The 27,015-nt window shown below is 39.2% G+C and overlaps 1 protein-coding gene across 1 annotated transcript in view; it reads right to left on the bottom strand.

The window, feature by feature from the left end:
* The window catches only part of TRIO (trio Rho guanine nucleotide exchange factor), a 244,332-nt gene that overhangs the window by 14,446 nt on the left and 202,871 nt on the right, over window positions 1-27,015 (bottom strand). The window contains exons 35-48 of the mRNA XM_053931605.1: window positions 20,436-20,728; window positions 18,644-18,814; window positions 13,551-13,646; window positions 11,349-11,497; window positions 10,595-10,661; window positions 9,121-9,224; window positions 8,449-8,518; window positions 6,906-6,995; window positions 6,204-6,296; window positions 5,567-5,617; window positions 5,269-5,346; window positions 4,155-4,346; window positions 3,079-3,256; window positions 1,493-2,262 (exon numbers count right to left, since the gene is read on the bottom strand). Of these exons, the coding sequence (XP_053787580.1) occupies window positions 1,493-2,262; window positions 3,079-3,256; window positions 4,155-4,346; window positions 5,269-5,346; window positions 5,567-5,617; window positions 6,204-6,296; window positions 6,906-6,995; window positions 8,449-8,518; window positions 9,121-9,224; window positions 10,595-10,661; window positions 11,349-11,497; window positions 13,551-13,646; window positions 18,644-18,814; window positions 20,436-20,728 (2,402 nt within the window). The remainder of the gene's footprint in view (window positions 1-1,492; window positions 2,263-3,078; window positions 3,257-4,154; window positions 4,347-5,268; window positions 5,347-5,566; window positions 5,618-6,203; window positions 6,297-6,905; window positions 6,996-8,448; window positions 8,519-9,120; window positions 9,225-10,594; window positions 10,662-11,348; window positions 11,498-13,550; window positions 13,647-18,643; window positions 18,815-20,435; window positions 20,729-27,015) is intronic.

Here is a 27,015-nt window from a genome sequence, read left to right on the forward strand (position 1 = left end):
GTGAGATAAAAACAAGCAATGGTGTCTTTGCTGAGATAGTATCAAAATCCAAATGTTTTGAAAACTCAGTGCCATCCCATCTTTCTCCTCCTCTTTATTTGATGCAGCAACCTGAATTAGTATTATGCAAGTATCACCATCTTAATTCACATACTATGCAGTAAATGCAAAATACTCAAATCACCCCAGATTTTGCATTACATTACATCACATCACATTTAGCTAGACTGAAGATAAACATAAGACAGAACTAAACCAAATAAAAAGCTGAAGGAAGATCAGAATAAAAATATAAAACATGCAAAGCATAATTTTTTTTTCTTCTGAAGCTATTATAAAAGTAAGCGTAAGAACTAAGAAGTCAAGAAAGCTTTGTGTGTTAAACAGTTCTATAAAGAAACACATGCATTTAAAAAAGGTCCAGCAAGTTAGGTGATTTGCAAAACTGGTATTGCATACCATTTGTGAGAGAGTAGAAAAACAAACATTCATGAACAGAATGCTTAGTGAGAGAAAAATAAAATGTGAGTTTAAAAAGAAAGGCACCATAACCTGCCTACCGCCTCCATGGCAAATGCCTCAACATTTTTGCTTTATATTTGCACGTGCCCCTGTGATGGCTGTGTTGCTTTCCTGGTGGATGTTATTAGAGATAACGTAGATTCTGTTGACAGCCTGGATTTCTGCACAAACACACCAAGTGCACACTAAGAGGCTGAATCTCCAGAAAACCGAAACCAGTTCTTCTTACAAAGGAGAAAAGACAAGTGGAGCGGGTAATCGTTTCGGTTGTAGTAGAAGTAGGATTATTGTCGTTAGGTTTTGATGGCCTATTTTGAGTGGATTGCAGGAAGCTTCCTTGATCAAACATAGGATTTAAAAAGAGATTGATGTATAACAACAAAGGCTGAAAGGAGAGGGGGGAAAAATAAATTAATAAAAAAATAAAACTCAAGCAGCCCAGGGAACGTAGATGTTTCCACGAAGTCAAAACTCAACAGGACAACCGAAGTCAAAACTCAACAGGACAACGGTGGCAAATTTGTGTGTGAAAGGGAAAAAAGCCCCAAGGCAAACTGCCAAAATCCTGAAGTCAGATTTAAGTGCTGGCACAATGCATACCCCAAGGTGCTCTGGCTGCCACACTTCAGCATGTTAATTATGTGCCTTCAAATTAGAGACGAAAAAAGCAAGGACAGCAAGTTAGTAGGTATCAGCCTAGTGATCTATATTTTCAGCAGAGGCAGAAATCGCATCTAATGTTAGCAGTTGCTTTTGTGTCTGTATACATAGCCATGTTCGCATGTATACACACACACAGGTAGACGCTCTTGGTTTTTTTAATGCGCAGAAGATACTGGAACAGTTGATTATTTCAGAGCAGTACAGCACCGGAGAGCCAGAAGTTAGTATGGAGAATGATGGCAACGCACAGAAAGGGAGCAAGGAAGGTTTTAGACGAGCTCGCAGGACAGAGGTGCTCCGCTCTTACCCCATTACTCTGGGTGGAGTGAACTGACTGCTCGCTGGTCGAGGAGCATGTGCTCATGCGGTCTGTGTCCTTGCTGTGTGAAGAGTGGCGGTGGACCTGCCGCTGGAGGGAGTCATTGTCCCCAGGGAAAGTGAAGGAGCCAGGGCGGCTGGCAGGGGATGCTGGGATGGAGCTCCAAAAGGAGCCCTTCTGCAGGGGGCTGCTGGGTGGAAAGGTTTCCTTGCCAAAAGGAGAAGGGAAAGTCGTGGACAGAGGAGAGTTCATTGGAGAGATGGCTCCTGGCCTTGGCTTCCCAAGCGTCAGTGATCCTATGCTGTTTCTTGTTCGACTGTCCTCTGAGATTCCACGTAAGTCTTTCTGGGCTCCATCAGCTGAGCCAGAAATGTTTCCTGCTGTCTTCCTGGGACTTTCAATAACTTTCATCTTGGGAATCTGTTCAGCTTCTCTCTGAGGACCATCCGGCTCTGCACTGGGAGGGTGCCTGTCTGGCTGGCTCAGGCCAGTTTCTAAAGAGGTGTTGTAGTGTGGCAGGGAGTGATTGTGAATGGACATACCTGACATCTTGTCTGCCTCTGCTTGGGCCGAGGCTGCAGAGGAGACCAGGACTGGGGAATGGTGTCTGACAGGCTGGGGGATCCGGGATGGCCGGCTACGGCTGGAGCTGGGGATGCCAGTACAGCTGCTGGGGCCGCCGCTGTTACCGCTGCTGCTCCCGCCGCCGCCTCCACCACTGCTGTGGTTCCTCTGGTACTCGATCGGGGACGTCAAGGCTGCAGTGGGGGTGAGGGGGGAGGCGATCAGGGGAAAGGGGGCAGGAAAGGGAACAGGAACAGTTTAAAACAGACATGTCTACTGGCAAAAAGGGGAGTGCTGTTCAAATAAATTTCCTTAGCAGTGGAAAGATGCCACAGACTTCATGTCACTTTTCTGTATCTAACCTTCATGACCTGCTCTATCTACCTATATTAAAGATTAAAAATCTGAAACTAAGATGATGTTTTCCTCTAGGATCACACTGTCAGACAGCAGCCAAGTTGGGAAAAAACAGGTGTCACTCCACATTCTCTGCTTGTTGTTACTCATTACAACCGTTTATAAAAATCTAGGTTGGGACAACAACCGATAGACATAAAAGTAGAGCAAGAACCTTTTAGTGTCACAATGGACAATACCACCTTCTACTTTTCTCCCGCAGAATCTGAATGTTGCTGCCACAGTAAGATACGACAACAATGGCCACCAAAATAATAGAAGCAAAACATATTCTGAATAGATGCTTAAAATTCCACTTGGGTTTAGCCTTTAAAGGCTTGCAGTTGCTTAGAAGGGGTACACAAGCTCTCAACGGATGGCACCTGTCTTGATTCACTCCTACAAAACATTTGGAAAATTTCACCAAGAGAACACCATGTAAATTCAGACTACCACTCTTATAATAAATGCAAGCATCTGTTCTGAAGCAGAAATGCAGCACATATCCCCCAACTGTTCTGTATTAGCTTAGGAAAAAGGCAACTTGCAAAACATTTCAAAGCCAAGAAAAAAGTCATCCAATTATGAACTTTCAGTAAAAGAAAATAATTTACCATTTAAGAAGTTGCGCTGGTTTTCCAAAATTTGGTTAATTTCATGGATCCATAACTGGCGGACTCCTGGACTGGCAGAATGCAAAATAAAGGTCTCCGTGACATCGCCCGTTCTTGATGTTAGTGCAAATTTACATGGATCGCTGTCCACATTTTCCTCCAGAGAAAGGCAACTCACCTTCATGAAAAAAAAGTAACATGTATTTTATGGGAAACATAAGTTTAAAATCTCTTTCTTAGGAGTTTAGAGTCAGATCTTCAAATGATAACCACTCGTAGCAAAATAATACCACAAAATGAAGTTACTTAATTCCAGTAAACTAAGAATTAGTGTACAGCTTACTGACACACTGTGCCTGAACAATCTCCAGCAGGTCAGCATGGCCCAATACTCTCCATCCCTCACTTTCCTTTCAGATTAGTTAAAATGCTGTGGAGCTCTCTCTACCACTGGCCCCACTAAAGGTTTCAGCTGCAGATACAGCAAGACCTTGGACCTGGCTGTTCAGCCAGAGTTATAAACAGGTTCAGGTGGCAGACAGAGCACCAAGGTGAATTAGGGGAAGCAGGGTCCACCCAAAACACTTTGTGAGGGCTGCTGAATCCTAATATTATCAGGTTTTTTCAGGAAAATCTTGAAGTGGGGAAACATTTTGTTTGAGGAAGAGCTGACATATCTAAGAAGGTCACACTACTTACATGTTATCTACATATTTGGGTATTGGAAAGGATACAAAAAGTTATTATCTCTACTTGCAATGACTTTGCAATGTGGTGTGTACACAGCACAGAGCTGAAAACTAAACTTTGTGAATACTTGTCCAGCACTTTGTGCCAGAACATCTGCTTTGATATGCTTCAAGCAGGAGGCATCAGAGTACTGGGATACAAAGATCTCCACTTAACATTGGAGTGAGAATAAATTTGGTAGGAAGTAATTTCAGGAAATGACTGGTACTTCATTGTTCTCTACGGTTGCACACCTAGATGTCACTCCTGACTGCCCACAGAATGAGAAACTGTTACCTTAGCAGAGTTTGTGCAGGGGACACAAAAGACTAACACACAACAGTTACCTTGATACTGTTTTTAAACAAGAATCCGGGCATGGAGAAACCTTTCTTTTTATCTAGCAGCTCACTGAAAATGACAATCTGCTCAAACAGGAAGACCCGTCTCTCCTTGCAGCGTGGCAGAAGTCCTGCATCCTGGTCTGTAACCAAGAATGTGTCCTGGAGCAGGAGCTTACCCTGGGCTACAATTTTACCCTAAACACAGAGGCAAGAAAAAACATATTTAGTGAAGTTCTTTGTTTCTTTTCCCAATCAACTTTTTTGAGCACATGTTCATGACAAACTGCTTTGTGTATTTCCCACCCTCCAACTCTCATTAACCACAATATATTCACTTCTCCTCTTATACACAAGATATTCTTGTGCTCTTTCTCAAAAAAAACCCCAAACATCAAAAAGGACCACACACACAAAAGAACCGAACAAAAAAACAACACCAAAACCAACACACCAAACAAAAGAAACCCAAACAAACAAACAAAACCCCAGACCAAACCCCAAAAATCCACTCCACCCTTTTCAATTCTTCCTGCATTTTGAGGCTTGGAACTAAGGCTTTCATTTCTCTATCCTGAATAACTCCAACAGTTACCCATATAATCTTCCAGGGTGCTGAGTAGGGGCAGATTTCAAGTTCATGTCTGCATCTACAGCTTTGCAAGTAGAACATGTGACTGTGGCCTGGCTGATGCACCCTGCTCCAGTACTGATTTCCATCTCTTCTAGACTTAGCAAACAAGGAGGGCTACAGTTGCCTCAAGTACATGACTGACCTCAGTGACTCCTCCTATGTCTACACTACTGAAGTCAGGTCTGCTCACCTGCTGATAAGTGATTATTTCACTATTTTGCAAGCCTTTAGCCAACAAGGGAACTGTAGTAAGACTGGCCCTTTCTTGTCTTTGCAGAAGGGCTTTACCTAATGTGATTGACACAGCAGGTAATGTTTCCCAGGAAAAGGTCCTTGGCAGGGCTAAGACTTGATTTTTCATTTACTGCTTTTTGCACCAGCTAAACAGATAGTGAAGAAGCACTGTACACATTTCTCCCCACAATATTAATGATTAATTTCTAGAGAACCTGATAAAATCTCTAAGCAAAACTCCAGCCAACTTACATCAAATCCTTGCAGGCGGCCAACATTCATCATGTCATTACACCGTTTTGGTACTATACACATGACCTCTACAGCTTTCTGTTCAAGACAAATAAAAAGTCAAAGCTTTATTTTCCAAATGAGTTAGTAGCATAAAATTTTGTTTCATTTGATATGGTTGCTTTAGACCAGAAATGCAAGAAGTAAACACTTAAAATCACTTTATTAGGAAGATCAGAAAATGAAAGTGACTCTGCCAAAACAAGAGAAGTTCTGAGTTAAAATAATACATATCACTAAGAGAAAATGTCTCAAGTACCTCTAGTTCTGTTGTGTCAAGATTAGCTTTTTTAGAATACTTGAGGAAGTCCTGAAAAAGAAGAAAAGAATCAAGTAATATTTCTTTTCTCATTAATCATCAACAAGAAATCTTAGAAAATCTGAATTTGATATTCTCTATCAGAATATGACAGACTGCAGAATCCACTGATGTGGATTTAACTCATACAAATACATATGCTAAGGCAATGACCTCTGTGCTACACAGGGCTGCTCTTCAGTAAACACTTATGTGATATTAAAGTGATTGCAGGTATAGCTGGAAAAGTTGTGATGAGTCCCAACAACTTATATCATGTTTACATCTGAACACAGTTGAGAGTTCCTTCTCTCATTCCTATGCCACTGGTACAAATTTTAAACATTTCCATGGGCTAAACATTTGGTCTTTAACTGTTAAAAGAAAAAAAACAAATTTCTGCCCAAGCCATCTACTGCAATTTTTATAACTATCTGAATGTGCTCAGAAAATAATCATATGGCATTGCTTACAAATCTGGGTTCTGTTAGGGAAAGGAATGGAAAAACATCAGCATTAATTAAAAAAGAAAACCTATCTGTTAACACATCTATTACATATCTATTAACACAACTCATTCATCTCAACATCACTTTACCTTTAGTAACAGCTGGTATTTCATAATTCTCTGCACAGGTTTTATTAGCAAGTCTGTGAGCTGAAGTCTGTGGCCCAGGCGTTGCTTTAGATCCTGAGAGTTGTAAAACAAACATTTTTGTTTGTTCAGTTAGAAAAACTTTTGTTTTGTTAAGTTAGAAACACAGCATACGTATGGTGAGAAATATATATATATATATAAACAAGGATATATCCGTATTAATTGTTATCACACCAGAAACTGGCAAAAGTCAGAAATCTAATCTTCAGTTAGCAAAAGTTGGAGTCCTTCCCCTGATCACTGTTGCTCCCAAGGTATTCCCTTCTGCAAGCATCTTTCATGTCTTTCTTGACAAGGCTTCCCAGTGAAATGTAATTTTTCAGTCACAGGCTGTATACAGCCTATTTTCAACAGTGATCTCTGCTTATCCAGAATTGCCATTCCATATAAAATGCACTGGTGACTGCCTGGGCTAAGGCTACTAAGGATAAGACTACTGATTAATTAATATCGTATACCTAACCCTTAGTTTTCATCTCTAGGAGTCTGTATCAGATTTGAGAAATAAAAACAGAAATGGCAAAAAAAATTGTAATTTAAAACATTAACAACAATATCTGCTGCATTTTGGGTTTTTTTCTTCTGGTTTGATCAACACATTTGATAATCATTCACCTCAGACATCCTCTCTCATGAACTTACCTCAAAAAACGTATCAATGTATTCTGAGACAATGTGCTCAGACTTTGGTTTGTTTTGGCAGTAAACTATGTACATGTGCAACCTTCTCTCCTAAAGGAACAAAGACACAAAATGATACATCATTATCAAGAAAAACACATTCCAGATTAAAATGGAGTATTATTTTAAGAAGCACAGCAGTTCATATGTATGAACTTAAAAAAGATCCCTTTAAGGAAAAGAAGCAGTTACATATGCAGGACTTACAGATCTGAAAACACATTTATTTGGGAACATCATTATGATTTTAGAAAACCAACAAGTGAAAAAAAATCCCACAGCTATAAATCCTCTGAATTGGCAGGTGTTCAGAGATGATAGCTCATCTGGAACCACAATAAAGTTAAGCATGATAATGTTTCTATTTTTCTTTTACCAAGAGCCATGGAAGGTTTGACAAGATGACCCCACAGTGATCCCTTCCAACCTTAACCATTCAGTGATTCTGTAATGGAGCCTTTGAAAGATAGTATTTTTTATTCCATTTTAATAATGTGATTATTATTGAAATTTATTAGAATAATTACCTCCTCCTGTTTACATGTACAGAACAGTTAGGAGAAAACTTTCATGTCTTTTATTTAGTATTGGCTGTCCTACTGGAGTTTGGACAGGGATGTAGGTGATGAAGCCTGGAAATGGAGGCACTAGCATTTTTTAACTCCGATCCTTTATCTTGTGCATGTGCTTTTAACACGAAAGCAACAGAAAAAGAGAGAGGACTTAACTTCTGTCTTTAAGATCTATTCTTGATTACTGACATCGCTGGTTAAGAAGTACAGACATACCTACTCCAAAATCTTTCCTATCACTCTGCTAGGATTTGTTTGGGGTTAAAGGCTTTGCTTCCCAGAGACTTACAGAATACTGACCAGTGAAGATAAATGGTAAGGAAGAAATTAAAAAATAAGATGGAGATTGGAAAGGACACAGATTCAGATTAAGAACAGGAACTGAATCACTGTGTTCTAGCTGATAGGGTTTTGCTAGAGGATGCTGTAATAGCATCACAGCTTGCCTTTCCATCTGGAGTGGTAAAGGTGCCTTTCAAAGACAACTCAATTACAAATAATACCAAGACAAAGTAGAACAGCAATCAGCAACAGGGAGAGCTACTTCCTACAGGTTACCCACTTTGCCAGTGACAAATTCTCAGAAAGGAAAAGAATACAGAACTAGAACACACTCAAACTGGAAGAAGAATGAGTTTCTTTCCTATTTTTATTTCTTATATTCCATGCTATTGCACGCATACCTAGGATTAGAAGGTAGGTGCCATATGAAATGATGATTCCCTTGCACTGAAGTGCAACTGAATAGAGAAATGGGGCCTAGAGAAAGACTAGAACATTTACTTCTTCTATTTATAAGCTTTTAAAAGGTATCTCTCCACCTCTTACAGGTGAAGAACACTGTACAGCACTTTCTTAACTCTGTTGTACTTAACAGTCAATCATGTTGGCCAGAGCAGCAAGAGTTTGCCAGAAAAGACATTTGCACTTACATGTTTAACAAACAGGGATCCCAGCTTTTCTGGATCTTCAAGGCACTTCTCCAACTCTCCTAAAAAGAAGCTGAACATAAACAGAATAAACACTTTTTTTTTCTGACAGCACACATTATAGCAACAGGTAATTGCAAGGCAAAGTGGACTTACTAATAGGGGACACTTTTGTGCCCCCTATTAGCAGCATTGGATATTAATGTATGTCCAAAATGACAATGGTAACAGTGTAATATTTCAATACAGATTTTTAAAAGGACATGCTGAATCCATGCCAAGATGACAAAAACCCCTGACATTCACTAAAAAAATTATTAAATTTCACATATATTGATTGAAAGCTTTCCCCTTCCTAGTCTGAATGCTTGAGATGCTAATATTACTTTGCTAACCACCCCTAACAAATTCTTAAGACTGTATTGTTAGAGAGAAAGCAATGTACAAAGTTCTGTCAATATTAGAGTCCTTCAGTTGAAGTACTTGCTATATATATATGTATATATATATACACATGCATCCTTCTTTAAAGCAAATCATCACACCAACATTTGTAAGCTGAAGTTACATTTTCTACAACTCAAAGCACAAAACCAACTGCATTTACCTTGTATCTGAATATCTGACTTTAGGAATTATTTCCTCAATCTAATATTTTTTAGGTACAATACGTACTCTCTGTGCCAGTCATAAATCTGGTGAATGTTTCCAAATACAATCTTGTCTTTGCCTTTCATATCATCAGGTACACCATCTTCCTTCATAAGTGCCATATAACCCTGCAACAGTCCGAGTGAATTCACTGTGAACATTCTTACTTAAAAAAAAGCAAGTTGTCTTTTAATCCCCCTTTTCCCAGATGTCCAATGGCATCAACCACTTGGGACACAAAGCCAAACCAGAAAACTGTTCTAGAACACAGCATAACATAAAGCACAGACTCAAAGTATAACAAATTGAGGTGAGGCTGTCTACACAACAGTGCTAGAAAAATTAATTCACTCTAATTTAGCCTGTGTGAACAGGCTCGGAGCATGAAGGAAACTTCCACAGCCCTTCTCCTTACTGCCTGAAATGTCAGAGCCACTCAAGTGGCTTCTGTGCTGCTTTGCTCTGTGTCTCTTATTTCACTCACACTAACCCCACACCAAAGTGCACTGAGGAGGAAACTGCCCATGGGACTGCCCTCCATGCAGTATCAGCAAGCCAAACACACACAAAAAAAAAAATTAAATCAATTCTGTTAGCAAGTATTCTTGCTGCAATGAAGTTCCTCTTACATTTGCCCATAGTCTCATCTTTGATTTGGTGTCTACACAGCTGTCTCACTGAGCAGATTTGGAGTGTTTTAAAATTTTGCAATATTCATGCAACTCTATTCCTTCTCTTTTACCCCACAATAGTTCTGTTCCTATATAGCCAGGCCTAGTTTTGGTATTCCAAGTGTATGTTTTGATGTCCAGCATTTTCACCAAAAATTGTGTTATTATTTACAAAAACACATCTATTCACAGCCTCCTAATGCACCCTTTAAATACTGTTAAAACACTATCACAATGCTAATCTTTCTTTCCCTCCCTGCCTCCAAAATAGAGTTTAAGAATTAAAATTTATTAGGCTAAAATTCACTGTCATGCTCATTCTTTCTTCTCTTCCAAATACATTTTGTTGGTAGCTGAAGACTGAGGGAAGATGGGTCATGTTATCTCAATTTACAGCAGGAGAAGCTAGGAAGTCTAAGAGAAGCCTAGTGGTAGAAGAGGAAGAACTTTCAAATTTTGGATAGCTGCTCTGTATGCTGAGGTACATTTTTTTTTTTTTTTAATTTAGATGTGCTAAATAAATCCACTATCTACTAGGATAACACTAGGCCAGAAGTAGTGATTAAAAAAAAAAAAGGCAAAGAACTACACTCCTCAAAAGAACAACAAAGTGAACACAGTAACAGGAAAAAAGGAGTAAAATGTGATGTCGTATTTTACACATTAAAAGCTTACAGGAGGGAAAACTCAGAATGTAAACTTTCACATTTTTAGTCTCTTCCTGTGTATCATTTTGAAAAACATAGTGAGGTTCAAGCTGCATAGCTAGTTAGCAACACATTAAAAAAAAAAAAAAGAAGAAATCAAGAGAATTAAAAACATCATACCTCAACTACATAGCCCAGATCTCGCACATAATCTCGCTCTGTCTCCACTAATTCCTGTAAGACATAGCTACAGTGGAAGAAAAAAGGTGAACAAATATTAAAAAATGAAACAGATTTTTCAAGAGGATTAATGGCATACAACTTTTTTGACATTTGCAATCACATATGTTTGATAGACAGAACTTAAATGGAAGAATTAGTGTACATTGGTTCTTAGCAAGATACTGCTTTGACTTTGAAACTGGACAAGGCCTGCTTCTGTTTATCTAAAGTCAGATGTTTTCTTAAACATGACATTAAAATTAAACATTTAACTATTGTTTAAAATAAAATGCTATTATGTCTCTGGTCTGGAGACTCTTTGGCTATTTCCACATACAAGTTTAAAAATTTTGAAACCAGGCATGTTTTTATTCTACCATGGTAACAGTTTCCTACTAGATAAAGAAATTAAGCATGGGTTGGAACAGAATGAGGGGAAAGACAATTTTTTTCAAGCCTAATAGACCTTTGGACATTTAAAGATCAGCATCTTCCCAAATAAATGGGAGTGACATGCAGCAGAAGTCAAACACAGGTATGACTAGAATTAAAAATCACAGATTGAATGTCACAGAGAAATGTGACCACATGCTTGACACCTAATGCTTGACAAGTCCTCCCATTTTCAGACTAACAGCTTCTGCTGCCAGTTCAAAATAAGCATTGTAAAAAAAAAAAAAAAAAAAGGAAAATTGTAAAAAACTGGTCTTACTGTCGTCTTTTTAAGGAGCTGGATTTCCTTTCCTCCATCTCATCTATGGGTGATGAGGAAGATAGAAGGGAGTTATCTGAAGGGTTGAACGATGGACTGCTGCTGTCACCTTGATCTACCAACAAGGAACTTGGACGGTCCTCCAGAGCCTGAGAAGGTATTCAAGACAGTCAGCAACAAAGATTTATTTCTCCTTTATTCATAAGACATATTACAAGCTGCTGTATATAGCAATCTATGGGAGATCAAAAATGCATCTTGGCAAAGCAAATCACAAGCCACCAGGAAGCCAGGCAACAACATGGCTTTCCATGACAACTAAGCCTTTGAAGCACACTTGAGAAGCACATTTGAGATGACAGTGTTCCCTTCAGAGGAAAAGAAAAGAGCTGGTTTGAGCAGCAATGGCTAAAAGTCGGACTCTCCTGCTCAGGATGCAAGTACTTCTATGGTGGGAACGGCATCAATGTGTTCTCACAGCCAGGGATTAAATTATATTTGTCATATTCATCTTCTGGCATATACAAATTACTTTCAACAATAAATTGAACATCTTTAAAGGAGATTTTTATGATGTTACATTTTTAACTCAAGAGAAGTGGCATTCTCTGTCAGACATTTTGGTAATCTTAATAAAAAGCCAAAATAGCATCTCAGTGAAGAAAATAATTACTTCTACACTGCCAATGTTGTTTTTGAGCTTGTTCAGATCCTAGGAAAAAGTCCCTGTATTCTCTTCCAGATACACTATCTCCACTGCATGGACTCCACAGGCTTCTGTTTGTATATATCTTTGTTGAAGTATTCCTTGGATTTCTTTAATTCAAGCCCATAATCTTGGATCAAGCTACAGCTATGTATCACATTTTCCTTGCACGTGATACAGCCTTATTGCAAGACACATTTACTTCACCAGGGTGGGGTTCAGCTATAATCTATTTTCTTTACTCACAAAAAGTAAAAACCAATAATGATATGACTAGCCCAAAACCCAGGGGAAGCTGAACCTTGGATGAAACTGTGAAATTAGAACATCTCCCACAAGGACTTATGCATGGATCATTAAGTTATATCCACTGCTAGGCAGCCTGAAAGACACATGGGCTACCAAACTTTCCATTTACAAAAGACTGTTGAATTTTCCCATAGATTTTGTATTCACCCTGCTGGTGTAAGAGAAGTAAAAAGCAAAGTTAATACCTAAGAGAGAACAGTAATTATTTTATGCAATAATTTTCTCTGAATGAGAGAATAGAAAATAAAATTTCTAGTTCTGAAAGTTAAAGCTGCTTCAGTTTAGAATGAATCTGGAAAATATCAGCCTCTGATAACATGGGACTGCCATGCTGCAGTTCTTTGCAGTTTTCACAAAGGCGCTTCCTATTCAGCCCAAGAGGGGCTATGATGCAAAAGCTGTATTTAAAGGTCTTGGGGAAATCCAGAATTGCTGAGGGACCTCTTGAGACTATATAGTCCAATCTCAAAGAGGGTCAGCCAGAGAAGTTTTTCCCAGACTGGGTCAAGCTTTATTTTGAGTACAAAGGCCTTCCTGGAATTATGCATATAATGAGAATCTTCAGAAATATGAAAACTTTAAAACATGCCAATGACAATCTTCAGAAACATGGAAAATTTAAAACATAGAAAATTAAAAAAAGCTGACACAAATTCCTCCTACCTAATTTGTTAGCAAGGATGGAGGCACTAACATGCAAAATGACACCTTTACTCTCTTACTTATTTCTTCATTATCATGTTGCCTAAAGAGCAACCAGATAAATATTTATGTTATTAGGTTTACCTGCTTTACTGCTAACCTCATAAGATCTGCAATAAATTTAGTTTCAGGGATTCTTCTCATAAAGGTCTATTAGTCTAAGACCCTGGGTCTTTGCCTTCATTTTACTAACAGGACATTTTGTTTTGACTAACAGGACATATTTAGTAAATTTTCCACCATCTCCTCTCTTCCTCTTAGTTATTGCTTTTTTCTCCTCTACATTGCCATTTACCTAAAAAAAAAGCTTTTTTTACAAAAGATTGTGTACAAAATGACCCCATACATCAACCCACAAAGTGATTTCTGAAACAGACAGCAAATTTTACAAGTCAACGTAAAACATGCAGGTTTTCTTTGAATAGCAAGCTGGGACTTGAAGAGACAAGTTCTTTAGACACGTGCACTTGGCTGGTCAGTCTCACCATTTTACTTTTGACGAGCTCCTCAATTGCACTGACGAGTTCTGCAGCACTGGGTGTCTCGGAGCTTGTCGGCCGCACCAACATTCGAGAAGATGTCTGTGCAATGACACAAAGGAAGGAGAATCCCAGAGTTAGTCCAGTATTTGCTCAAGGATCAAGAGACTTCCTTCACTTCTCTGTCAGACAAAGGTACCTGACAGGTACTGTCAATGTCATATAACACTAAGATCATCCCTTCCAACCTGAGCAGCTGGAGTTGGAAGTTTCAAGTAAACCCCATAGAAGTTAAATGCTGGGATAGAAATTCCTGTTCCTACATGCAATAGAAGTTGAGGAAATATAATTGCTGATAATTCCTGTCAAATATCTATGAAAATGCCTGAGCTGACCCAATGGACAACAGTTTGTTAACCTATTTTACTGCTGCTTAAACAAAGCAACAATGGAAGAACACTAAGAGAAATCAAGAAGACTTGAAATAAAGAAGGAAGCATTACTATGTTAAGAAAATATACACAAATCACTCAGGGGCATTTACTTTTCTAAAAGAGCTGGAGTATATTGCCCAGATTCAGATGGGAAATTGAGCTCACCATTCCTTGTGCCATCCATTTTTCCCAATGGTATGTGTAGAGCACAGAAGATCTCTGGCCTCATAAGCTATAAAATGCCAGTTTATAGATACAACTGAAGGTAAAAGGTGTTCACAGTAAAGGATTCTGGGAGAAGGCCATTAAACTCAGCCTCAGTAATTTGCAAACAGAGTTGTTTGCATATTACATTTATGATTTAGTAACTGGAAAGTGGAAACAGGGTGTAATATGAACTGTACTTCATATTATGAACAGCACAGTGAGCATCATGCAGCACAGGGCAAGCTGTCCTGCAAACGTTTCCAACAAACCAGACAAAGAAACGGCACAAATAATGACTCAACACAAGAGGTTCTGTTCAAATCAAGCATGGGTGCAGCAAGACTCCCCATAAGTAAACACACACACACACACAAAAAAAGAATATACAGATTTTAGGTAGTTTGCCTTGTATTTGCCTTATTTGGAAAGGAAAACAGGGGCTGGGTAAGCAAAGGAAATACAGATAACTTTAAACGGAAAGATACGGGAACTGAGCCAAACCAGAGACAGAACACAAGTCAACATAATGCTGCATCAGAATTTACAAAAAGAGAAAACAAAAAGCGAAAATAATTAGTTTCATATTAACACAACTGATCTTGAAACTTTTAATACTGCTTATCCAAAAATTAGATGCAAACAACTTTTAAACTGCCACCAAATGCGAATCCACAACGTGCGCAATGATTCTGCTGAATGAAAGAATGCATATAATGTGCAGATGAGCTCTTAGGGGAGAAAATGGTTGTGTTATTTAGTGCTATTAGACAAATCAGCATGGCCTAACACATGATGCTTGCATGCACATCAAAAACTGAGCAATCCCACAAGCTGGCCTGTCTTTTAGGCAATTTACATGCTCCTGACATCTGACTATTGACCAGGTTTTCCACAGCTGTGCCTGCATGTGGGTTTCCACTTCAGGTGCAGAGATCAGCTTAGTCTTAAAAAACACTGTCAGTGCTGAAATCAGGTTCTGGTTATGGCCTCTTTTATTGCTCTGTTTGGGGTATGTGGGGTGTGAGGTAAAACATCAGAACTGTGATTTCCAGTGCCTGTGGTTATATCACATATAATCTGAAAAAGAAGGAGTTGCATAGATAAAACTCCTTGCTGACTTTCCTGATGATGTACTCTGGGAACAGAATACATCCCTTGCCCAGAGAAGAAGGAAAAGATGAAAGGAGCATCTGAGCTCACGCAGGTACAAGATGCTGCTAGGGGCCCACAGCAGGCTGGGAAGGGAAGGAGAAACCCAGGAAACTCCAAAGGGAGTTTCCAGCACTGAGCAGGAACTCCGGAGAGGAAGAAATGCTTGCAGAGAGGCAGAGAGGAACGCCAAGTCTCTGAGGTCACAGAAAGGAGGAGACATTCCTTGAGATCCAGAGTAGCTGAACAACCCAAGAAACCACCCAGCATGGCAGGAATGTGAAGAAGGACTCCACCCAGAAGACAGACAACTGGGAACTTGTTTGCAAACCTTTTATTAATCAGTAACTCTATCAAGAGAGCCAGCTACCTTCTCCTGGGTAAAACTTTGCTCTGGCTTCTCACTTCTGTGTTCCAATAAAGCATTTATTTTAGGTGCTAGAAGTTGGTGGTGCATGGACTTCAGGGAGGCACACACAACCTCCCAGGATGCCCCATGAGGGGACCTTTTGCCTCCCACCATGAAGGATAAATATTACACAATAACAACACATTGCAGAAGAATCACTATTTACATGCTTTGAAAAATTATGGTATAATATTAACGTTACCAAGTTTTAACTTCTCTGAAGTCTTCTCTAAATGTAGCTTCAGCTACTTTAAAAACTGTCCCAAACATGCATTTACTGATGTGGGTGCATGTTAACCTTTTAAGAAGTTTTGCTGGTTTTGGCTGGGGTAGACTTAATTTTCTTCACAGTGGCTATGGGGCCACATTGCTATGGGGCAGCATTTTGGATTTGTGCTAAAAAAAGTGTTGATAATGTGGAGATTAGAAAGGTTTTTGTTATTGCAGAGCAGGGCTCCCACAGAGCCAAGGCCTTTTCTACTTTTTTGCATTGCCCTGCTGGTGAAGAAGCTGGGGCTGATTGGGAGGAGACATCAAGGGGTCTCACCAGGACAGGTGACCCAAACTGAGCAAAGGGATATTCCAGACTATGTGACATCATGCTCAGTGTATAAAGTTGGGGGGAAGGAGGAGGAAGGGGGGGATGTTTGGAGTGATGGCATTTGTCTTCCCAAGTCACTGTTACACATGGGGCCTGCTCTCCTGGACATAGCTGAACACCTGCCTGACCATGGGAAGCAGTGAATTAATTCCTTGTTTAGCTCTGCTTGTGTGCATTTTATGCTGTTGCTTAATCTCTCAATCCACATGTTTTCTGTCTTTTACTTGACCCATTCTCTCCCTGATCCCACTGGCAGGGGAGTAAGCAAGCAGCTGGGTGGTACTTGGTGGCTGGTTGGGTTTAAACCTCAACAGCAGTGAAAATAAAATTTACTGGAGATGGAAAGCTACTTAAAGAATCTTTCTCTACTGTGGTACAGGTCTGACTTTGCACCAGAAATACAGAAGTAAGACACTAGCTCACCAGCACATCCCTTCACATAAGTGTTCTTGCTATGTAAAGTCTATAATGAAATTAATTTTTCTGTGGAGAACTTTTTATAATATTCATATATCAGTTGTTTTCTGTCATTGAAGGAACACACAAATACAGCAGCTCATCAGCAAGAGCTTAAACATATTTTCCCCAACATTATTTTCATCTTATTTCTACATCTAAAACTGAGATTGTTGTAGCAAGAAAACATTCTCTCAGCTCTGAGGGCTGGCCTATTTTTGCTTGCTTTGTTTCAGGAATATTTCCCAGTATATTAACTCTTCAACTCGTATGTTACACTTTGTCAATTCAGAAGACATGTAGGAATTGAATACACACAGAGTATAAGAACCAGCCATTTGACCCTACAAACGACAGCTTCAGGAATGAGTGAGATTCCCACTGAAAGGCAGTGTTTTTAAAGAAAAAAAAAAAGAAAAAAATAAATAACATCCACTAAAGTTATGAATAACATCTGCACCATGGAGAACAGACAGCAAGCAATCACAAAATTCACTAACAATATTCAGTGCTGTAGATTATAAGGGTTAAAAATTTTAAGGAGCAAAACGGCAAGAAAACAATGTGCACATTTGCTGTACAAGTCCAGATTATTTCTATTTTAAACTCCTCTATTTCCAGACTTGATACTTGTCCCTTAAATGTCTGATCCAGGTTCAAAATTAAAATAAACTCTCTCAATGTATTATCATCATAACATTAAAGAAAAACAGATCATATGCAAGTAAGATTTGCTTCATGCAGTTACTACCTACATCCAAAGTTTTATTACTGGTGCAAAATTTCTACCATCAGTTTTAATGTGCCTTTATTTGTGAAAAACAGATAGATTATGTGCTGGTTTTGGCTGGGACAGAGTTAAATTTCTTCACAGTAGCTGGTATGGGGCCATGTTTTGGATTTGTGCTGGAAGCAGTGTTGAGATCTCAGGGTTGTTTCAGCTATTGCCGAGCTATTGCTGAGCAGAGCTCACACGGCACCAAGGCCTTTTTTGTTTCTCACCCCACCCCACCAGCAATGAGAATGGTGGGAGGGGACACAGTCAGGACAGCTGACCCCAACTGACCACAGGGATATTCCAGACCATATGGCATCATCCTCAGCATATAAAGCTGGGGGAAGAAAAAGGAAGGGAGGGACATTCGGAACAAATGGCATTTATCTTCCCAAGTCACCACTACACGTGATGAAGCCCTGTTCTTCTGGGATGGCTGAACACCTGCCTGTCTATGGGAAATGGGGAATCAACTCCTTGTTCTGCCTTGCTTGTGTGCATGGCCTTTGCTTTACCTATTAAACTATCTCTATTTCAACCTGAGAGTTTTTTCATTCTTTCCCTTCTGATTCTCCCAGGGATAGTGGAACAGTGACTGTGTGGGGCTTAGCTGCTGGTTGGGGTTAAACCATGACAATTATTACCCTTATTTGGTAATTCATTTCTCTTAGGCATACCTCTCTTCCCTCCCTGTGGCCCCCTCTCCAAAAAACTCAACAAAACCCAAGAAAAACAAAAGGTATGATTATAAAACAATTAGACTCAAATCACTAAATATGGCATCAGCCAAAGTGATGTAAATCATCCTGTGAGCACATAAAGCAGCTCATTTCCACATTTAAAGTGCTAGCAGAAAAATTTCTACTCTTGTGCTTTTAAAATAGAGAAGGATTTAATTAAGGCTGTCATCACAGAACACCCTTGTAAAGTTGTCTAGAGGGAAAAAGCGATTACTTCTGTCTACCATGAAGCTGTATTATGTACATTTTTAAGACCTTTGGAAGCAGAAGAGAAATTTGTGCAGAGGTTATCTCATAATGTGAAGCCTCCCCCGTGTCCTGCTCCTACCTTGTCATCCTGTGAGTCGGGCTGGAGAAGACTGTGCTGCTGAATTGCCATGGGAGGAGGAAGCGGCACAGCATCGGCTCCCTCTTCACCTTCCTCCTCTCCGCAGCTCTGCATGCCTGAAGAGGATGACTTGGAGAGAGTGCCACTGCTCAGCCCCTCGTTCCGACCTCTCTGTAAATAACATCAAGATGTTCAAGCTTTGTTATCTCACCAGCATGAACCTTGTTATCACATGCTTGTTTTAAGTCTATTCTGTAGTTTCAGCCCTCTCTCAATAAGTCAAGATGCTCCTACAAACACTCCTTAACAGAGGGCGAAAATGCAGATGCCAAAGACAGTTTTCAATGTCCAGTAAAAGCAAAAGAATTCAAATACTAAGAAAAAGACATTCAGCTGAAATTTACTACAGGAAAGTGTTATGAAAGCCATGCTTGCTTTCCGAGTTCAGTTCTGCAAAGAGAAATCTATATCTCTCTGAAATATGTATCTTGCTCTGTATCACAGCAAATTTCTAGAGGACATTAAAAAGCCCTATTACAACATGAAGTATTTTGTCAATTATCTTTTCTGTCCCCCACAAGGAACTCTGATTTCAAGTACCCAAAATTTAATGTACTGATCTTACAGGATAATTTATTTACCTTTACAGGAAGACAACACAGATGGTCATTTTTTTCCCCTAACTTTAAGGCACTGGCCTTTAAATTTTTCACTTCACTCACAGAACTGCAGAATAACAGATACTGCCAAAACGATGTTACAACTGCAGCACAGAGGGCCTCTTTCTACAGCCTGACATTCAAGGTCAGAGGCCAGTATTCATTCCTAATCAACATCTCTCAATTCATCCTGCTGCCAAGTCTTCAGTCTTTCCTTTCCTTACACTTACTGTAGGGAAACACTTCACTAGTGTTCCAAGCATGTAGAAAAATATGTTGGGAAGAAGAAAAAAAGAAAAAAAAAGCAGCAATAAATAAAAAATTGGGCAACTGAGACCACTTTTCTGTATGGTTAAGTACCAAAACCAACAGTCAGAGTCAATCTAATAAAACACGCACCCAACTGTACCCTTGAAAGCAGTAACATCACATTCATTTCAGCCTGAACCATAGGTTTGTAACAGAGAATTTGGCTCTTGTGTGCACCTAACTGGAGGCCAGCTTTGTTCATACAAGAGTCCCAGACTTGGAAGGAGAGGTACATGTTTGTGGGAAGAAGGGAAGCCCTCAGTAGACATCCTTGGTGGTAAAATTTGGAACAGTTCACAATTTCCTCCTCTCCAATGAAAACTGCCATGCATATTATTTGACTAGTGGTAACTGGCCTGCATCGAAGAGCCAATAATTTTTCTGTGCTCTGACTCTTATGCAAGGTGCAATTACAGCTTTAAGCAGTTAAGCAGCTCTCCCTACACTTACCCTGATCCATCAACAAGAAAAGCAAAGGAAATACAAAATGACCTGATTATTCCCAGACCTTGAAGCACCTTTACTCACAAAGCCACTTTACTAATTAGCATAAGAGAGTAAAGCCAAAGAACAACTTTTTATTCTCCCGTTTCTCTTTTTAAATTATAGGTGCTTCACAGAGCTTCACTAACACACTCAGAGGGCATAAACTGTCCCTGGTGCAGGAGTGACGCAGAGTACAGGGATCAAGGATGAGCACAGGGCACCTAACACTTTGCTCCTGACTGCTGGACAGTCAGGTGAGAAGACAACCTTCACCTGACAACATTCAGTTCCTTGAAAAACATACACGCAAGTCTTGGGAAGCTGCCTTGAGCACTTACCTCTTCAACAGTTTCATCTTGTGGGGTCGCTGCACTGTCGTCAGAGTCCTTCTGAGAGCCTGCATCGGCACTCTTACGCACCTCTCTGCTTTTCTTATGCTTGTGGGCCAGTTTTTTGACGTGCCCGTCTGCTTTCCCACTGCTCAGGCGCCTCACGGGACTGGTGAGCCATTTCCTCAAGGTGTTGCCAGGGCGCTTGGGGCCTGGAGAGCTTTGAGCACCGATCATGTGGGGCTGGAGCGACGTTACAGAAGCGGGAGGACTGGCATCATTGCTGGAGACCGAAAGGGAGTCTGGAAAAAAGAACAAGGGGAGCACTTTAGGGCTGAAGCTAGAGAGAAACAAGGGAAATGGATGTATGTAATAATGGACAAATCAATGAGATTTTTTTGAGGTAACCTGGCCTTTAATGACACCGCAGCTATGAGTGTTCATGATGCACATGGCCATCCCCACATAAAGCACCATTGATGTGTTTAGAACAGTCAAGCTTCATTAAGTTGTTCCTGCCTCAACTATAATTTCTACTTCCCACTGCTGATACTTATTTGATAGTGAATTATACTTTCCATATGTCATGTAACTTTATGGAAGGATATGCTTGTTTTATCTTTTAATGTTTATTGCTTTGAGCAAAGATGAAGGGTAACAATAATTGCCTCAATGAGATAAGCAAATAATTTTTCAGACACCAAATTTAATTACAAATGCTCCAATTACTTCCATTTACATATTTCCCCTACCCTTGGGATAGAGGGAAGAAGAAACCAGAAGACAGTTAAATGTTTGTCTTTTGCTTAAATTTTCTCTGAGTTTTGGCTTTATTTTGTTTGTTTCTTAAAAAAGCACAAAGCAATGTTTAAAAGCCCACTTGCTGAAATCTCAGGATCAGCAGTAGTTCTCAGCATGACACGCTTGAAGTTCCATAATGAAACAAAGGATATACTTTTCTCAAACCACAGTTAATGTGCATGAGGTCAAAAACACTTTCCCACCAAGGTTCCTGTCACTTGACCAGGACTGTATGCTTATGATGAACACCCACTGGTTAGCTATTGTGAGACTAGATTTCTTTTCTTCCCCATGCAGCACAATGTTGTTTCCCCTAGCAATTCTCTTTTTGTAAAAATACACTTTTTTGTGGGGGTGAAGTGGGGGCCTGAAAACATTCTTGTAACACCACTCTTACAAATATTGTCTACAACTCGTGTATTAGCAAGACTATCCTAGGTTGTTAAATATGGGTTTTTTTTTTTTTCCTCCTGTGTATGCACTTTTGCAGGCAGATAGTTTACATAAGGATGACATAAATAATGTTTTGTTGAAAGTTTCTACTGCTGGGAGTTTAATGCAGTGTTTGTGCTCCTTCTTGAAGCTTGACACAGATGTTCAGGTCACCTCTTCTGGCAGCTTTTCCCTAAGAGGTGTATTGCCAGTCTGACCAGAGATAGTTTGGATTTTGTGGAATAATATTGCTAATTGATGTAGCAATACACTTAATCATAAACATCCAAATGCTTGGATCCACACACAAATATGTGAGGCTGTTCCATTTCCAAGGAGCACTAAGTGTAAATGATGGTTTTGAATGGAGATGGGGAAAGAATGTGGATATAAAAAGATAGGACTTTTTATTTTTCCTTCATGTTCAAGCTGTTTCACAAAGGGCACCCTTTCCTTGGAATCCAAAATGTGATCTATCATGCTGTTTATGAAAACGTTTCTCTGTTCCAATAAAACCCATGGCATGTCACCATTAAGATACATCAGCTCTGATGCCAAGAACATTTGTAGCTTATACTGTATGAACACACACATAATAATTGCTGTTAACCACCACTTTCATCATGTTTCCACAAAGCTGGAGATAAACTTTATAGAGCATACTTTCAGTCCAACAAGCTAGCTGCTAACTCTTTAAACCCAGTCACACCTGCAGAATTATCTTCCAGCAACAGCTGTAGCTGTTGTGTGCATAGGTAAGGAGAGTTGACATGGTGCCATTAACCTGGCTTCAAGGCTTTAAGTAATGGGTAGCAGCAAAAAAACAGATGCAGAGCAACACTAGATGTCTTTGTCTCTAAATCTTGGGAGAGCAGTGCTAAGAACTGCTTCATTATTTTCTTGCTGAAGTGGAAAGCATAAGGAAGAAATTAATTATCTAAAACAATGGTTTTCAACTTTCAATCTGAGTATACCTCAAGGCACCGGGATTACTGCTTAAGGGTTCTCAGCACATATGCAAGAAAAGCAAGCCTACTTGCCATCAGCACCCACATCATGACAGATTTTTGACTTTATTAAAAAAACCCTGATCTACTTATTAAAAAAATTCCGAACAAAACTTGCAACCATCTGCAATCTCTCCACAGGAATCCAAACAATCTCCTATAAAACCTCTGTAAGAATTTAGTTTGACTGCTCTTTCACCAAACTTATCTTTACTGCATCATGCATTTTAATTATTATCAGATGCCTTATTTCAGAAATCACAGCAAACATCAGCTGATGGGTGTTTCAATAAATAACCTTCTGCTACTCTGCTAGTGGACTACAGAAGATGAAAAAAGAGAAAACAGTGGTGGTGTTCTTGTAAGTAAGTTTCTTAAAGCACAAACTAAATAGCTTGTTTCCAAAATACCAAACTTGAAGATGTTATAACATCTCAGCCACATTTTTCTTTCATTTGCATATAGTTTTCCTCTCAATAACAGTTCATACAAGGTTCCTTCCACGCAAATAAAATAGAGAACATTCACTCATTTACATAAGAAGAAAAAATTAAGTCTTTACAGAAGTCCACCATGTACTGTTTTGTGTTTTTATAGCTGTTGGCATTTCCTTCCTTTGCAATTACTTCTTTCTAACAAAAAGGCAGCATGGTAGTGCAGTAACTGATTGCATACAATTGACTTTTACATAAACGTGCCTATTCCTAAGCATGTAACATACCTCCACTTAATAAACCCCTTCTTTTTATGAAATGTGTTCCACCTCCTCAGATTTTCATACATCCTTTTGACAAGCTACACTTAGCAACTACTGAATTTCTTGTAAAACCAAGCAATACAGGACAGAGGCCCTGAAACTGTGGAAGGCAGGTATTTTTGTCTGATTGTACTTCTGTTGGACCACTCCTAACTCTTAACCCAAGTCAGCCAAGAGTTTGTGGGCAGGAGGGAAAAGAGCACAGAGAAATAAGTAGACTGTGCTCAAGCAGAAAGGATCTAAGAGACAAAACAACGTAAGCCAGACATGTTCCGCAGCACATACTTCAGCCATATCCTCCCACACAACATTAGTTTTCAGTTGGTGTGCAGCATGTAACTGCTTCTTATCTTCCCTTCTGCATTACTTAATATGAAATCCTTACTGAAGTATTATTAGGGCTTCAGGAATCACAAAAGTGGACATCATGTAAGTAGTACACCAAAATGATAGCACTATTCCACTTTGCTCTTTAAAGCTTGAAATCACTCAGAGAGAAGGAAAAATCACAAAGGTTATGGACCTTTGGAGATCAGCTAGACCATGCCCACTGCAGGGTTTACAGGTTGCATCCAGGCAGGTTTTAAGTATCTCCTGAGAAGGAGACTCCACAACCTTTCAGGGCAAATGGTTTCGGTGCTCTGCCAGCCTCAAAGTAAAGCAGCTCTTTCTCATATTCAGATGGACCTTTCTATGTTTCAGTTTGTGCCCATTGCCCCCTGTCCTGTCACTGGACGCCAAAAAGAGCCTGGACCCATCTACCTGAAACTCACCCTTAAGATACTTGTATGCATTGATAACACCTCTTTTTAAAATACATAAAAATACTTTATTGCTATAAAAGCATCAGCTCAAAGATCAAATTTTATTAAATAGGGCATTAAACAAATAGAGATTTAAAATTATCAGTGTTAACCTGAAAAGAATACCAGCCCACTAGGTCTCTTCAGAGATCAGATGTGACTTTTTGCCCTTCCTTATATTTGCAGAAAACATCTCTAAAACTTTATAGCTGAGTTAACACTCACTAGAAATACTCCATGTCAGTGTTTTCCCAGTGAGACCCTATACCATCTATTTTCCCATCCCATCCCAGCCAACAGGCATCCAGATTTTCCACTTACTCACTCCCATCTGTTTCCTCAGGATCCCAGTAACAATGCTAAAACACAGTCATGTACAAAACCTGGGTGCCCATGTTCATGTGTTTATGTAGAGGCATTGCCAGATCGAAGCATTAGGGAATATCAATATCCAATACGAGCATTTTCAAGAGCACAGAAAGACCTTTCACCTTCACTGTGAGAAGAGCCCCACAGGAGTCTCTAATTTCTCCCTGTCACATCACTATATACTACTTCTATCTATATAATTAGGGATACAGACTTGGTTTGATTAATTACCATGCTAGAGATTGTTTACCCTAAATCAGCTTTGTTTCCTTTATGACTACAAAGAAAATTGTTTTTCTAGTGTTGCTCAAGAATATTTTATCTCTAAGACATGCTAAGAGGAAAAAAAGAGTATTCAAAATTGAACTGAGAACAACATAGAATTTTAAAACCAAAACAGATGGAATAAATTTGGGGTATGCTAACCTCAAATGTGTTTCAAGTACAGTAAACTTTCTAGTGAGAATCAGACTCCCTTTTAGAAAAAGATAAATGAAACAGATGGATATCTTGGAGAGAAGAAAAACCCAACACACATATAACGGTCACACACAGCAACACCAACCCAACAAGAAACCATCGAATTTAATAAAACCACTACTTGTTCAAGTTGAGAAAGTTTCGCAATTCAATAAAGTTCAATAAAGTAAAGCCCTAATGGAAGGGCTTTGTTTTATAATTCATAGCCACAATAAGAAAAGAAGGCATTTAACTGCCATTTCCCTGAAAGTAAAAACCACATATGTTGCTCTGGCAGTGAGGTCAGAGGGTTCACTCAGAGTCCATAAATATATTTTTGAAGCTAAAGGGCAGGCAGCATGGGTTCTGACCCCCTCAAACTAGAAGATAAAGTTACTTCCAACAAACAGGCAAATTTTTGAAACAGAAAGGGAAATGGGAATTCTCATTCTAGTCCCAGCTTTCTTAACACTAGAAACATGCACATCTGTGATTAATAAACTGTTTTTTTTTCCCTAAAAAATAAATCAGCCATGTTAAGCTAGTTGATGACTTGAAAGACTCTGCTTCATATTAACTATTTCCATATTGCTGGTTTTTTGAGTTTTACTGCAAAGGCCTACAGAACCCCTGGCTCCTTTACCTACAGAATCAAACTAAATCTGCTTAATGCTCTGCACTTCTAAACACAAAATGTTCCAAAATCAAAAATAAGAACATTTCACATTCTCTGGACTCTGAAACAGTGATGGGCAAAGACTGAAAAATGGAACAAAGCAAACTTAGTAACCCTGACTGGCATGTCATTGTGCCACTGCAGATCTGCCACCCACCATGGACTTTAGGGAACAAAAAACTCAACCAACCAACCAGCTGATCAATAAGATCTGCAGCAAGTACATTACTAGTGTTTGGGGAAAAGGGCTGTTTATTGGTACAAAACACAGAGAGCACAAATCTATGGTGATGCAATTTAAGACTTAATATGCAAGGTGGAGTTGACAAGCATCTAATGACAAAAGTTCACAGAAGCCTGCCTGCATACAATGATCACTTATTATTAGATGAGATGAGGAAGGTGTGGAAAAGAAAGAGTGCAAGGATTATTTTAGTTATGGACACACATGCAGTTTCTGCCTGGGAACTGCTTTTGAGTAAGAGGGTACAATCTGCCATGTACAAGACCATTCAGATAATTTTCTATGGGTTGGGAATTCCACTTTTCTCCTGCTGGGAATCCTCTTGAAAATATCCTTGCTGCCTATTTTTCTCAAGCCAGTACTGGAATGTACATCAAAAGGCATTAGATATGTTTCAACTTTTATAAAGCCCTCATAACAGCAGTTACCATTTAAAGACAATATAGCTTAAGCATTATCAGGCTTGCAAATAGGGCATTTCCACCATGCCCTTTGGGTAGCATTGATTTCACTTGTGAGGTAGAGTGATATAACTTGCATAAAGCTAGTTTCTTTAAAAAAAAAAAAAATCACAAAATGCAGAAAGCTGGTACTCAATACATAGAAGAAAATCCCTCAATCATATTTGTGTCTGGAGTGGAACAAACAGAGCCTTCATTTCTGGTCAGCAAACCTTTCTTGCCATTTATTTCAAGTTATGCATTATGCTGAAATAACAGTTAGTAATCTTTTAAATATGTGAACAGACAAAGAATTCAACTCCTTAGCACATCTTCCCTGATTAATAAATTATCTATATTAATTTTGACTGATACAGGCACTAGTCCAGAGCACTTAGATTTACATGTATGCAATAATTAAGTCTTCCATGTCATCAAAAGCTGATTATCTTAACATCAAATAGACTGGAATTCTAAGCTTGAAGCTAAGTCGTCTTCAGCTTCTCTTAATGAGATACTAAACTGCCCAACAAGCAATTAATAAAAGACCCCAGCCCTGCCCCTAAGACTGTCATCTTAATGAATTCCAAAGGTCTTTCTA

This window comes from Vidua chalybeata, chromosome 1 (assembly GCF_026979565.1).
Source record: "Vidua chalybeata isolate OUT-0048 chromosome 1, bVidCha1 merged haplotype, whole genome shotgun sequence".
NCBI lineage: Eukaryota > Metazoa > Chordata > Aves > Passeriformes > Viduidae > Vidua > Vidua chalybeata.